The 14,267-nt window shown below is 35.1% G+C and overlaps 3 protein-coding genes across 6 annotated transcripts in view; all 3 read left to right on the plus strand.

Annotated features, from left to right (window-relative positions):
- Positions 1–2,144: 2,144 nt before the first annotated feature.
- Positions 2,145–7,946, plus strand: LOC107693392 (mitochondrial import receptor subunit TOM40 homolog). Of its 4 annotated transcripts, XM_016492757.1 has the most exons (11): positions 2,145–2,230; positions 2,667–2,872; positions 3,613–3,680; positions 3,779–3,871; positions 4,001–4,102; positions 4,196–4,301; positions 4,444–4,566; positions 5,612–5,688; positions 5,785–5,887; positions 6,798–6,970; positions 7,008–7,946. In XM_016492757.1, exons 2-10 carry the CDS (start codon positions 2,668–2,670, stop codon positions 6,935–6,937), a joined length of 1,017 nt encoding a protein of 338 aa, XP_016348243.1. In that variant the 5' UTR covers positions 2,145–2,230; position 2,667; the 3' UTR covers positions 6,938–6,970; positions 7,008–7,946. The 4 variants fall into 4 exon arrangements, with proteins under 4 accessions (XP_016348243.1, XP_016348242.1, XP_016348246.1 ...); XM_016492756.1 differs by having other exon boundaries at positions 6,798–7,946; XM_016492760.1 differs by having other exon boundaries at positions 3,779–3,866; positions 3,999–4,102; positions 6,798–7,946.
- A 1,583-nt stretch (positions 7,947–9,529) lies between these two features.
- On the plus strand, positions 9,530–11,935 carry apoa4a (apolipoprotein A-IV a). The gene is made up of 4 exons (XM_016492762.1): positions 9,530–9,680; positions 9,806–9,860; positions 9,976–10,126; positions 10,219–11,935. The coding sequence occupies exons 1-4, from the start codon at positions 9,552–9,554 to the stop codon at positions 10,784–10,786; spliced, it is 903 nt and encodes a 300-aa protein (XP_016348248.1). The 5' UTR covers positions 9,530–9,551; the 3' UTR covers positions 10,787–11,935.
- Positions 11,936–12,885: 950 nt separating this feature from the next.
- Positions 12,886–14,267, plus strand: part of apoea (apolipoprotein Ea) — a 2,055-nt gene continuing 673 nt past the window's right edge. The window contains exons 1-3 of the mRNA XM_016492763.1: positions 12,886–12,959; positions 13,178–13,328; positions 13,478–13,765. Of these exons, the coding sequence (XP_016348249.1) occupies positions 12,917–12,959; positions 13,178–13,328; positions 13,478–13,765 (482 nt within the window). The 5' untranslated portion in view covers positions 12,886–12,916. The remainder of the gene's footprint in view (positions 12,960–13,177; positions 13,329–13,477; positions 13,766–14,267) is intronic.

A 14,267-nucleotide genomic window follows, 5' to 3' on the forward strand; every position in this document is an offset into this window, starting at 1 on the left:
AGACATTACTAACTTAAACAGGCATGGTGAAACTGGCATAATGTGAAAGATGTCAGACTACTACATGAAAGCTGATTTAAAAATTCACCACAATGCAGTCATTATACATTAGCAGATCCTACATATGTATGTATAACTATGTTAAATGGTTTGTCAAAAGAGTCTGTTTGGTTTCTTTTTTTTTTCTTCATTTAAAGGTGAGATAAAGGTGTAAGTAAAGGTGAGGTGTTTTTTTCCCCCCTCAAAAATAGCATCTTTTACAGTTTACATTTCTTTTGAAATTAATGAATGTATAAATTTGGTAATGAACGGACTTTATTACATTATTTCCAGCTGTATGATATGTCTGTGTGTGTATAACTTTGGCAGAAAGGAGGAAAAAAAATTTTTTTTATTCCCTTTTGGATGTTTGCAAGAGGCTTTTCATAACCTCATGTTGCATTTATGAGATATTTTGATTAAGAGAGTATTTTCATACAGCAGAATTGTAGCATCTTCTCAGTGGCAGCTGTGTTTTTTTTTTTTCTCCAAAAGATGATCTACTGTGGGAATTTGTTTTATTATTTTTTTTTTTTGCTATGCAGGGATATGTGGCATGTAGCTCAAAGCTTTAGTGTAGAAAGCTCCATTTGCATGTTTCTTTAGCTATTAAAACAGCACAAGGCCAATATGCATTGTGTAGTTAAATTAGGAAACCTTGAGCCAGATTGCAAATTTCTGCTGATGATGCTGTGCTACTCAAAAGATTTGTGTTTGTGTAATTAGCATATTTCAAAATCATATTTTAGTGGACAAACTTTAATTCTTTGTCCATTCTGTCATGCAGTGATGAGCTGTGAATTTTTCCTTATGTTTTATATGGTTTATTACAGTTAATGGACGTGAGGAGCAGATGTTATGGGGACAGTTGTTTCATGTAAATTTTGTATAGGATTCCTGGAGAGAAAAAAAATTGATGTGTGATACCCTGTTTGTAATTGATGCAAGAATGGTTTAACGCTCATGACTGTGTGTGACTTTGTGAGTGATTTATGTTTTGTTTCAATTGTTTATTTCATTTGAATATAGCTCACGGTTATAGTATGTATTACAGTATAACTTGAAATAGAATGAATGTGCCATCTGTCCCAAACTTCAATACATTCATATGAGAGATAACAGTAGGGTTTTTCTTTGTGAATGTGGAAAAGTATCTAAATCGGGGGATATATATATTTTTTTTTTGTAATTTTCCAGAGGAAACACTTAAACATTTAAATTTGTAAACTGTTTCTTATTGAATTGAGTGTAGTAAATAATTTTTGTGAATCTACATTTTTTTCTGATTTGTCCGATTTGAACATAAATTTGTCACTCGAATGTGTTCATAAATCTTATTAAATTGTGTCCTATATTGTTATTTTTTATTATTATATGCCTATTTCCTATTTATTATTAGTAGTAGTAGTAGTAGTAGTACTTCCTAATTGGAAACATAGCTGTTTATTAGATGAGGGTTTTAAAATGACTAGTTATTACAGTAGCCTAGCCTACCTAGTCCGGAGTTTTAAATATTTCATTTAGACACTAAGGATCCATTGCATAAATCGAATGACTAAACTCTAGTTCTGTTTGGTTGTTTTTATAATTCTATGTATATCTAACAGTTCAGTTTATGGGAGCCCAAGCGACCTCCAAAGCCCATTCAATGACCTTCACGCAAATGCCCTTTTGTGTTCGCTCTCTCAAACCCGCTTAATTTTTACGTAGTGATTGACAGGTAACCCGACCAATAGCCATTTAGCTTTGGTTTTGTCGAGCTGAAAGTAGGAGGGCTACAGGGCGGAGTCGTAAGGGGAGTCTGACTCGTTTCCATGAATCGGTTCTTTTGAACAGTTCGTCTGAATGAACTCACTGAGGAATTCTTTTACGTCTTGACGTAATTGCGTCACCGCTGCGCAGAAACTTTTTTTCTATCACATTTTGTAATGAGGGTGTTTTAGTTTTAAGTTTGTTGAAGACATAATGCAATTTAACGTCAAAATATATGCATATTGACACGAGAACTGCTCGGACTGATTCTTGCATGAACCATTCTTTCCGACGAGTAGATGAGACTGGTGGTTTTGTGAAGTGATTCAACCGACTCATTGAGAAGATCCGACTCTGACAGAATGAATCATTCACAAAACGTACATCGTTAGAACACGTGGTTTTGTAGTCTGGAAAACCGTCCTCTGTGAAGCTCAACGTGAGTTGTCATTGATTCATTGTTACTGAGCTTATTTTCTAAAAAATCTACAGCACCCCTTAGGGGTTCTTAGCTAGAAATATTTCTAACGTTACTTGTTAAATCTAAACAGCATTTATATTTCCAGTGTCTGTAGTGTCTCACGAATAACAGAAATCATGTGGCTTTTAGCTTTCAAGCTAATTTGTCAATGGATTATGCGTTGAATTTTAACCTGGATGCTTGACGAAACAGCAGCAGCTTCTAATCGTACATATTCAATTGTTTAGTAATTTTCTTTATGCAAAAGACCTTCAGGGACTTGCTGCCTAAACATGACATGCATGTTTATCGTTCACAAATGAAAACTACTGATTTTAGACCCAAACTACTGATTACATTATATTATTTCAGCTAATAATCTGCTCTCCATCTGTGTTAATGTGTCCTGTTTAAGAATGGGCAGTGTGTTGGCTGCCAGTGCCCCCAGCCCTCCTGCAGCAGGGCCAGGTGGACCCGGTTTGGTGTCAGTACCTCCAGGATTCACGATGCCCTCCGTCTCTCCCGTCTCTGTGCCTGGCAGCTCTTCATCTGGGCACCAGGAGACTGAGCCTCCCCTTTCAAACCCCGGTGGCTTTGAAGAGTGCCACCGCAAATGCAAAGGTAAGAAAATAATTACTTTTTAAGTGATTAGGAATCAAAATGATTAACAAAGTAGTTTATATAGAAATTATGTATGAAGTTTATCAAAAGTGACAGCAAAGAATCAAAAAAATGTTACAAAAAATCTCTATTTCAAATAATTGCTGTTTGAACTCCCTTTGAACTTTTGAAAATCCTGAAAAAATGTATCACGGTTTCCACACTGATAAAAAATAAAATTTCTTTGAGTGCCAAATCATCATTATTAGAATTAGAAGATATTGAAGACTGGAGGAATGGCAGCTGAAAATTCAGCTTTGCCATCACAGAAATAAATTACACTTTAAAATATATATTTAAAAAGAAAACCGTTCTTTTAAATAGTAATATTATTACAGTCTTTAATGTATTTTTGGCCATATAAATGCAGCCCTGCAAAACATAAGAGATTAAAAAATTGAAAAATGTTCATTAAAAAACATTTGCATCTTTTTTTAAACATTCAACGTAACATTTACATTAATGACTGATTTATACTGAAAAATGTATTACAAAAAAATCAGCAAATTAATTAATTTGTTTTTCAATTTCATTCAATTTTAATGTTTCTTTACATTTTAATTTGACATAAAAATAAATTTTATATCCTGCTTCCATTGGAATTGAAATGCCATTCTCAATTCAGCTGTATCTTGTTTGACTTTGGATTTACATGATTACAAATTCTAATATTCTTACACTAATATCTGTTTGTCCCTCAGAGGTGTTTCCTGTGCAGATGGAGGGTGTTAGACTAACAGTGAACAAGGCCTTGAGCAACCACTTCCAGGTCAGTCCAGTGTGACCACTGGTGGATTTTCTTGAGCCATGTTGTTGAAGGAAGTATTCTTGATCATAAACAAGATCATCTCTTGTTTTATTTCATAGGTCAACCACACAGTGTTGTTAAGCACTCTAGGAGATTCCAGTTACAAGTTTGGAGCTACTTATGTGGGGACCAAACAAACAGGACCAGCAGAGGTACACAAATTTAGCTTGCGGTATAAATAAAAATATATTTTCCCAGAACAAATGCTGTCGAAAAGTCAGTTTAATTTGAAAAAGGCATTTATTCAAATATGTATAGTTTACCTTAATATTTTTTATCAGGCCTTCCCCGTCATGGTTGGTGACATGGACAACACAGGGAGCCTAAATGCACAGATTATTCATCAGATCACAGACCGAGTGCGCTCGAAATTTGCATTCCAGGTGTGTATTTGTGAAAAGAGCCTATAGGTGGTGCTTTTATGATTAGTTCTAATGTAATATTAATGCATTACTGGACGTATCTGTCTAAATCAGACTCAGCAGCAGAAGTTTGTGAACTGGCAAGGAGATGCTGAATTCAAAGGAGAAGATTTCACTGCTGCTGTGACCTTTGGCAACCCAGACGTCTTGGTTGGGTCAGGTAATTGTCTTCTGTTGCATCCATGTTTATTTGTGCCTCAATTTGAGCTTTATTTCATTAGCTTTATTTGTTTTTAGTCTTGTTAACTCAAACAACGTATTTCCTCTCTGTTTCTCTCCTCCTGTCCCTCCATCTCTCTCAGGAATTGTTGTAGCTCATTATCTCCAGTCTGTTACTCCGTCGCTGGCATTAGGGGGAGAGCTGGTGTACCACCGACGGCCCGGAGAGGAGGGAACAGTCATGTCTCTGGCAGGCCGATATACAGGTAAGCACAGAAAGAAAGAATAGTAGGTATGTATGTGACGTATCAGATTTTCATGCCATGATAATTGAATCTTTATATCATAGTGATGAATTACATTACAAAGTAAGTTGAAAAGATACACAAGTGTTGTCTTTCTAGGCTACATCCACATTAATCTGGATAAACGCATCTTTTTTTCTTTTCTATGCTTTGGCCTTTTGTCCAGTGAAAACAGCTTTTTGAAGATATATATATATATATATATATATATATCTATGTATTTATCCACATACTGTTTTCGAAAATATGGAGATTAATGCAGATGTAGCCTTAAAGGGGTCATATGATGCGATTTCAAGTTTTCCTTTCGAGCGAGCGAGAGAGAGAGCAAGAGAGAGAGAGCGTGAGTGAGAGAGAGAGAGCGAGCGAGAGAGCGCGAGAGAGAGAGAGAGAGGGGGGGGGGTCACATCACAGTGGAGTCAGCTGTCTTAACCGTGGCTTGTGTACTGCAAACACATACCAGCTTCATCACTTTGTCTGTCACGCGACTCTGTTCCCCTTTCGGGCTGTCTTTACATTTATTTTGAAAGATGAAGTTCACGATTATGGTAAGGGGCGTTACATTTCCGACGAGTGCTTGCGGTGTTTGGCCAATCACTATGCACTGGGTCAGCTGGCCAATCAGAGCAGACTGCGCTTGTCGGAAGGAGGGACTTTGTAGAAAACGAAGCGTTTGAGAGAGGCGGGGCATAGAGGACCTACAATAATGTACAGTATTTGAAAAATAATGTGTTTTTTGAACATTAAAGCATGTCAACATATTCTGTTACACCAAATACACCAAATAATGATCTTTAAAAAAGCATCATATGACCCCTTTAATAAAATTTATTAACTTTTTTCAAATAACAATAGAGCCTTTTAAATATAATATGCAATAAAAATGTGCAAAGTAAATAGATATTGTAAACAGATTGTTAAAGTGCAATATTTATTTGAAAACAAATATTCAGTCTGTAAGTTTTATTACCGAATTTTAAACATCTGAATGGGCATTTGCAAACAGGCAGCAACTTTATCGCCACCCTGACACTAGGAGGCGCTGGAGCTCATGGGTCGTATTACCACAAAGCCAATGATCAGGTAAATGTTCATTAGCAGAGTGAGTCATGTCTGTATTTGTTCAATTATGTTATTTTATTGCTTTATAATGACGTTTGTTTTGTTGTTTGGTATTAGTTGCAGCTTGGCGTGGAGTTTGAAGCAAGCACCCGTATGCAGGACACTAGTGTATCATTTGGATACCAACTGGACGTCCCCAAAGCTGATCTGGTCTTTAAAGGTTGGTAAATATGCATGCATTTGTACATACAGACAGCAGTCATCAACACGTGTGCTCCTAAGTTAAAACAAAATGCAAGAGTGCATAAAGAACTTAATAAAAATGACTCAATATAAATGTATTAAGTATTTACTTTTACCTTAAACAAAGGGATATTAGGAGGCATTTACAAGCAAATTGATTACATTTATTTGAATACTAAGAGTACACTAGGTTTTTAAATATTTCTGCTTCAAACTGTATTTAATAATTATGGAATAATGTGTTTTTTAAACATTGAATTAAATGCCAGATACAGTTTATGTAACCAAACAAAAAACAAAGGAAAAGAATAATAACCAGAAAACAAATGTTCTGCATAATGCAGGACTTTTAATTATAAACATGCCCGAAATATGCCAGGGGTCTTATTTTGATATTCTTTACTTTTTGCTTTGAAACCTGCAGTGCTCAAATAGTGATTTAATTATATCAAAGCCTTTTTGAAGTTTAATAATCGCATTAATCCTTATCACATTTCTTGTTTTCCTGTTAAACTCTTTAAATGATTATTACAACTTTTGTTATATCATCTAAAATATTTAAGACGTTTCATGACGTTAAATTAAAAATTGATAATGAATTCAAGACTTTTTATAGTCTTTTTATTCAGACACATACTCTTAAATAAATTTTTTTAAATCAATTTTTAGTCACAAATATGTAATTGTGTCATCATTCATTGAGCAGCATTCCAGTTCAATCTTAATTTAAAACATTTGTGTCGTTCCAAAGAGTGTTGCCTGATATTCCAATGAAAATCCACCCCAGATACCTTACTTTTTACAAAACCTTTATCCTGTCTTTGCATTCTGCATGAGATTTCTTTGGTTAAAATGTATGGGATATGAATTTTTCACTCTCTCTGTAGGTTCTTTAGACAGTAACTGGGTGGTTGGAGCCACGCTTGAAAAAAAGCTGCAGCCTCTGCCTCTGTCACTGGCCCTCAGTGCTTTCCTTAACCACAGAAAAAGCAAGTTCCAGTGTGGGTTTGGCATCACCATTGGTTAATCCTACCTTCTTTCTTGGTTAATGCTGCAGTTTACACACCAGTGCTGTTGTTGGTGAAACGGTAAAGATTGGACACACTTTGCATATTTATCCACATCTGTACAAAATCAGTCAGTAAACATGAAGCAAAATAAAGTAATATTTGTTGTTAGTTCCATGTATCAGACCAACCTTTGCAGTGAAAATTCCAATATCCAAAAAAGTACATTTAAAAACATCAGTACTGCTTGATGCATTATAAGAGAAACCAAGAACAAATACACATATACAATTTGCCTTTCATTTTGTTGTTTACGTTCATTTTTTAAAAAAAAAAGTAAATTATTTCCTTGTTTATTTTTTGTCTTGTGTTTAATGAAGAAGTTCTGGATTCGTTTATTTTTCCTACGCAATGAGCAGGGATTTTTTTCACAATGATTTTAATCAAGTTCCTGGATCTCTATTCATAGGTACCTATATAAATAAAATATATGCATTGCAAGTTTTGTGAAACATGGATAAATTCTTAAAACAAAACACATATCTGTCCATCAAACAGATGCATGTTTATGAATGTATTTTTGTTGGTGTAAATTTTTTTATTTAGAGGTTTTTCATTGTTTTTCTAATGAATTTGTCTGATACACTGTTGTATAGCTGAGAAACAGAAACAAAAAAGCCTATTAAAAACAAAAAAGCCTATTAAAAAAAAAAGGAGATTAAATTCATGTGCTATATTCTATTACCAAATCCTAAATTTATGACATTTGCCACATTGTTATAGTTTTTTCCCCACCACATACAGTGCCTTCATAAACACTTTATAAATATGTATATTGTGTATTGCCTAATAATGTCTCCACACCAAGTATAGTGTGTGTGTGATTAAAGTATGGTTAAGTATAAAACGTATAAATGACTAATTAGACATATTGAATGGTGATAATATTGTGTCTGTAGCTGATATGATTGCTTTACTTGCGTTAACACAGTACATTTTTATTTTTTTTTACCAAGTCCATTGACACCGTCTGGTTTTTATTTTTTTTGTCTTTTAGTTTTTTTAGGTGAATACATGCCAGAGCATAATATAGAAAAATAAAAAATACAAAACGGATTAGTTGTCCCATGTCCCTTGCTTCCTTCTTAGTGATTACATGTTCAGCAGATATCAGACTCTTTTTAAATGCAGATAAGTGTTGTGATGAAGAGGGCAATGTCCAAAAGGATCCTCTTTAATACCTGACTCACCAATCTTCATTACAACAACCTTACGTTAATACGTGCAGACCAACATGCAAAGACAGAGATGTACCTCTGCACGTCAATGATTGTGAGAGAGTACTTCTAGTATATACTTTATATGGAATGTTGTTTCATTGGGACTATAGCAATGCTAAATTTAATTTTCTTTTACCGAACCATACTTTTATTCAAAAAATATTAAAAAGTAATAATATAACCATGTAGTATGCATAACATGAAAACTAGCTGTTTTCATGTTATGCATACTACATACTAAACCGTTGAGTTCTACCTTAAATTCATTTCATTATTATCAAAATATGACCATTTTAGAACAGATGATTTGAGCAACAGTGATGTTAAATACACAGCATATTTTCTGCATTGGAATGCAGCCATAATAAGCTGTGTTCACTGGAATGCAACTGAATCAATATGACAGAAGCTCAGGGGTCAGTTCTCTGTGAACTGATTAGCGCAGATACAAACAGTCTTGATGCCCCGATGGCAGTTTTGTGTAACTGGATGAATGCCTAGACAAGATGGCGAGTGATTTACAATACTGCTTAAAGTAACCTTTTACCTCACTGACATACCACTGATTTCTTCTTTCAACACTGTGTATCAAACCAATAAACACATCAAGTCTGCAGATCCCGTAGTAACCTTATGCTGTTTTCTCATTAATCATTTACTTAATTATAGTCTTTCCTTAATTGCTTAAGGAAAAAATCAAACTAAATACTCACAAATCTTTAGTAGGTGAATGTGTACTTCATTTTGAAAAGTATATGATAACTCTGCATGCACAGGAAACCCTCTTATTGCTAAATGTGGCTTGCGAGAATGTTACCTTGAATTCATGCCTAAAACATTATGTAAAGTAAACAGAATTATGGTGTAGATGTAGAATATATGGGCTAAAAACATTATATTATATCAGGGATTTTTTTTATTCACTTAACACTGGAAGATTTTTTAATAAAGTTTTTTACATTTTACATTTTTTTGTAAAAATGCATTTAAATGTAAAATATTTAACAGTAAAATTGTCCTTCCATTAAAATAGCCATGGGAGCTAGCATGGTGTTAAAAAACAGTTTTTCCCCCAATAATGAAGGCAATTTTCCTCAAAACTATGTTCCAAAACAATACTTTAAACTAAACCAAAACTAATAATACAGGAATTGTTTAAAATGTGATAGTATATATATATTTTTTTTTATTATTACTGTTTTCCCTTTTCCTTCATTTGGATGTTTTTAAGTTTTATAGGACATTAATTTTAGACTTCCTTGTTATACAGTACTTATATCTGACTCTGTAGGAATAATTGTGAGTCACAGATCTGAGTTCAGTTGGGTTGATTTCATGATGTGGAATAAGTGACATGGCATGTACAGCTGACAGCAGGGCACTGCCTTCTGGACTTTACTGCCTTTATCAGAGCTCGGCAACCCATTTAAATACAGTGTTGATACCTTCTCAACACTTACACACAGAAGAGGACAAGAGAAAGGTAAGGAACTGGACAAAAACACGAATTAATGCATACTTACTGTATGTTCTTTTCAGTTAAATGCAAGCTTGTCAAAAATATTTATAGTGGTCTTGCCTGACAACATTTTTTTTTTTTTCTTGTAGCATCTGCGCATAATCATGAAGGTCCTGGTAGTGTTTGTCATTGCAGTTTTCACTGGTAAGTGTTTGTTTGTTTTAGTGTTTGAATAAAAATTGGAGGCGCTCTCAAAACTGGTCAGAAAATTTTATGTTTTAAACCAGTTAATATATTTTAATGATGATGAATCCTTTAGGTTGTCATGCCAGTATGTTGTGGCAGGACCAGTCAGCGCCCAGTATGGATCTGGTGAAAAACGCATTCTGGAATTACGTGTCTCAGGCAACCCTCACAGCTGAGGACACCCTGCAGATGATCCGAAACTCAGAACTGGGTCAAGAAATCAAGTAAGCATATAAAATGATGAACTGATGAACCGGCTATAAAACAAATCATAAAACTTTGAAAAACACAAACATCTATCTCCATTTCTCCTCAGTGACAGGATCTCTCAAAGTGCAGATGCCATCAACAAATACACCCTGGCCATTCAAAGTCAAGTAACTCCTCTGACTCAAGACCTGATGGCCAAACTTTCCCAAGAGGCAGATCAGCTGAAACTGCGCCTGGAACAGGAAATGACATCTGTGCAGTCCCATCTCAAGCCTTACGTTGAGGAGATCAGAGGTGATATTGAGGAGCAGGTTGAGCGGCTGAAGAAGGATGCGGCCCCATATGCAGAGGCCCTGAACTCTGAGGCCCTGAGATCTACTCTGGTCCAGGGGGCCGAGGAGCTGAAGGCCAAGCTGGAGAGAAGTTTGATGGAGATGGGTCCTCAAACCGAGGAGCTGAAGCAGAAACTGGACCAGCACTTTTTGGAGTTTCAGATGAGCATGTCACCATTAGCCCAAACCTTTCAGAGTCAGCTGGCCCAAAGAAGTCAGGAGCTTCAGAAGAATCTGGCTCCCTATTCAGAGGAGCTCAGCAAACTGGATCCATACGCTCAGGACCTGAAGACCCAGTTAACAGCTCTCTGGGAGTCCTTTGCCAAGAACAAGCAGTCTTGAGAGACTTTTGGGAAATGCAAAAGGACACTTCTGTTACCATTGAGGGTTTCACATAGTATATTTCTTTGTTGCTCATGTATGTTTTTCAACAAAAAAACATTTATAAAATAGCACAAACACTAATTTATAATGCTGTGGTCACTCCAATTGTGTGAGGGTTTTTCAAAAAAAAAACAACAACACAAACACTATGTCTAATATACTACACTACGTATATTTGTAATGCTGTGGTCCATATGCAAGATTTTAATTGCAGAAATGTGTGCGAGGCTTCTGAACTTTTATTTAATTCTGGCAGCCCAAATATGATTACTTAAAGCTGGAATAAACATTAGACATCATACATTTGACTTTCCAACTACTAAGGATCACACACTATACCAGACTTTTTCCAAGTCATTGTGAGCACAACAAAATCACACAGAAACATGAGCCTTTTTGCTAAGACATGACAAATAAAAACAAGTGAGTCTGTGGCCATCACACACTATGCGAATTTCTGTGAACTCTGTCGACTGCCCAAAATCTGCAGACTGGCTCTGACTTTCAGCAACTAGCATCTACTTGTCCAGACTGCAAATATCTGTATAAAAATCATGTATGTATTCCAGTCTTTAGAGCCACAAAGGTAGCGGACTAGGAGTGATACTTGGATAAGCACCCAAGTTGTCCATATGCAAAAAAAAAAGTGAATGGCTTTATCTTTATTTGTTAGTCAGACAAAAGAACAAGGGTTCAAATCCTGTTCATTTTGACAACACCCTGTTACCAAGCACCCAGCTATTTTACTTCACACTTCAATTTTAAGGTCATGTGGTTTCTGAACCCTATGAGGAATGTTTTACCTACTTTTTTGTAACATTTCAAATAGCCAGGATAAAAGTGTGTCGACCCACAATATATAGGGCTTGACATTATCAGTTATTGATTGTCTGTGACCAACAAAAAAAAAAAAACTGGACTACTGAAACATTAAAAGAGCAAATACAGCTGTGAAAATGTATAATGTATCCCTTTTTCATGGTTGCACCTATACATGTTAAATAATAAGCATAATATCTTAGGTAATAATAACAATATAAAACTAAATGTGATGAACAACACTGAAGCATTGTCAATTACGCATCTGATATATATTTATATTTCAACTGAGGCCTATTAAACAGATGTTTTTTTTTTACAAAACAACCTATTATTTAATCTATTTATTATGTGTGGTACGTGAGCCAAAATGAGTTTATCACAGTCCTCTTGCACAAAGTCTTCATGCAAGAAATGCTCAAGATAATAGACTGATTCTGATTTGCTGACATGATATCTTATCCTGTTTTAGTTTAAAACACAATGACATTTTCCCATAATTGATTGGTAACTGTAAATCAGACGTCCTGTAGAAAATAATATCATCTATAAAAAGAAGCCAACAATACATGCGCACAGGAAAACATGGCTACATGAGTCAAGTGTTCTTAGCTTGCTGAGCTTAAAGTTACAGCTCCATTTTAAGCATTACAATGCTCCTTCCAAATAGGGTGAATGTGAAGTACAGTGATAAAATCACAACTAGAAGAGAGATAAATGATAAGCTCTGATCCTTGAATCATGCAAGCCAAGATGCTTTTTAGTAGCAAATGTCTTGTTGCATAACAATGAAATATTAATTATTATGCAACAAATGTCTTTTTTTTTACATTAACATCAATGTCCCACTTTGTATGACTTGGTCCATCTCTTTTCTGCTGTTTTATGATTATTTTGGTATTAACAATTCAATAAAAATACACTGATGTTCAAATATGACATTGTGACTTTGTTCTGTACTTTCACTGAGATACCTCTGGCTACAACACCTAACCCAATGGGCCACATTCATTTTTAATAAACCAATTTTTAAATTATAGTACATCTTGTCCTTTTGGAACCTTATTCATGCAACGTGGAATGGAAGACTGTGATAAACAAGTATCTGAAGAGAAGAACTTTGGACACAAGCTGCCAATTCACCTGTTCATAGTCACATTATGGCTATCAACATGACTGTGATCCAAGTCATATAAATGCCAGCTGCTTCCAAACTCCCATTACAGAACACATTGGAAAATCTGTCTGGTGTACTGTCCAAAAACAATCATGAAGTTTGTGGCTGTAATCCTTGCTCTCGCTGTTATTTCAGGTAAGAGACCACCAACGAACGCAAATATTCAACAAATTCAAAATGTATCTATGCTTATGCTTAGAACTTGGATTACTTCGGCAGATCATTTGAACGGATTATGTGATGGTTTTCTTTGAGAGCTTGATGGTACAGATGAGGTGTCTACAACAACGGACTACATTAACAAATATTTGACACATTAAAGAATATATTTGTGCTCCATTCTGACTTTGCAGGCTGCCAGGGGCGCTTCCTGTTTCAGGATGAGCCAAAAAGCCGCTGGGAAGAGGCAGTTGATCAGTTCTGGAACCATGTGTCCGAGCTGACCTCTAAGGCTGAGGAGATGAGGGACAACATCAAGGCCACTCAGCTCAGCAGAGAATTAGAGTGAGTAAATGCTACAAAACATTGTAGCAGAGCAAATATCTGAGAATTTGTAAAGATCTGTAAAGATGCAGAAAAGGCTAGACTCAGTGGAAATTGAAGTCCAGAGTTAAGAAAGCTGATGTATGATATCGAAATTCATTGCTTTGCAGCACACTGATCAGTGACACCATGATGGAGCTGCAAATGTACAAAGATGACTTGCACTCCAAACTGGGCCCTTATGCACAGGAGACTGCCAAGAGATTCAATGAAGATGTTCAGCTGCTGGTGAATAAGCTCCGCACACATATGGAGGACGCTAAGGATCATGTCAATGAATACATAGTGGAGCTCCAAACCATTGTGGAACAGAACGCTGATGAGGTCAAGAACAGGGTCAACAACTATGCCAAGAAACTAAGGAAACGTTTTAACAAGGACATCCAAGAGATCAACAAGTGAGTGACAGCAGTAATGATCTAATCACAATTATTGCATATCTTTTGTTACTAAATTACTAACAAATTACTACATTACTAAACTACATCTAAATTACTAATTTAGAGTATTTTCATCAAATAAATGCAACCTTGGTGAGCATAAGAGACTTCAAAGAGAACATTCAAAAATATTACCAACCCCATATTTTTGAATGGTAGTGTACATAGCAAACTTCATAACTTACTGTTCTTGTATATATCACTGTTTAATATTGGACATCATTGTTCAATATGCCTTAATTTGACACTGACAGTTTAAGGATGTACATTAAATAAATAAAAAGATTCACATTTTGATTTTGATATTTCCATTACCTTAGAAGGAGAAATAGATATGATAGTCAAAAGATAATTAATAAAATAGATATGCACTTTTACAATTTTTTTATAAAATAAAAATAATAATATATACATTCTATATAATATATAATTTTTTATAAAAATATATTTTATATAAATT

This window comes from Sinocyclocheilus anshuiensis, unplaced genomic scaffold (assembly GCF_001515605.1).
Source record: "Sinocyclocheilus anshuiensis isolate Anshui unplaced genomic scaffold, SAMN03320099.WGS_v1.1 scaffold566, whole genome shotgun sequence".
In the NCBI taxonomy this organism is placed as follows: domain Eukaryota; kingdom Metazoa; phylum Chordata; class Actinopteri; order Cypriniformes; family Cyprinidae; genus Sinocyclocheilus; species Sinocyclocheilus anshuiensis.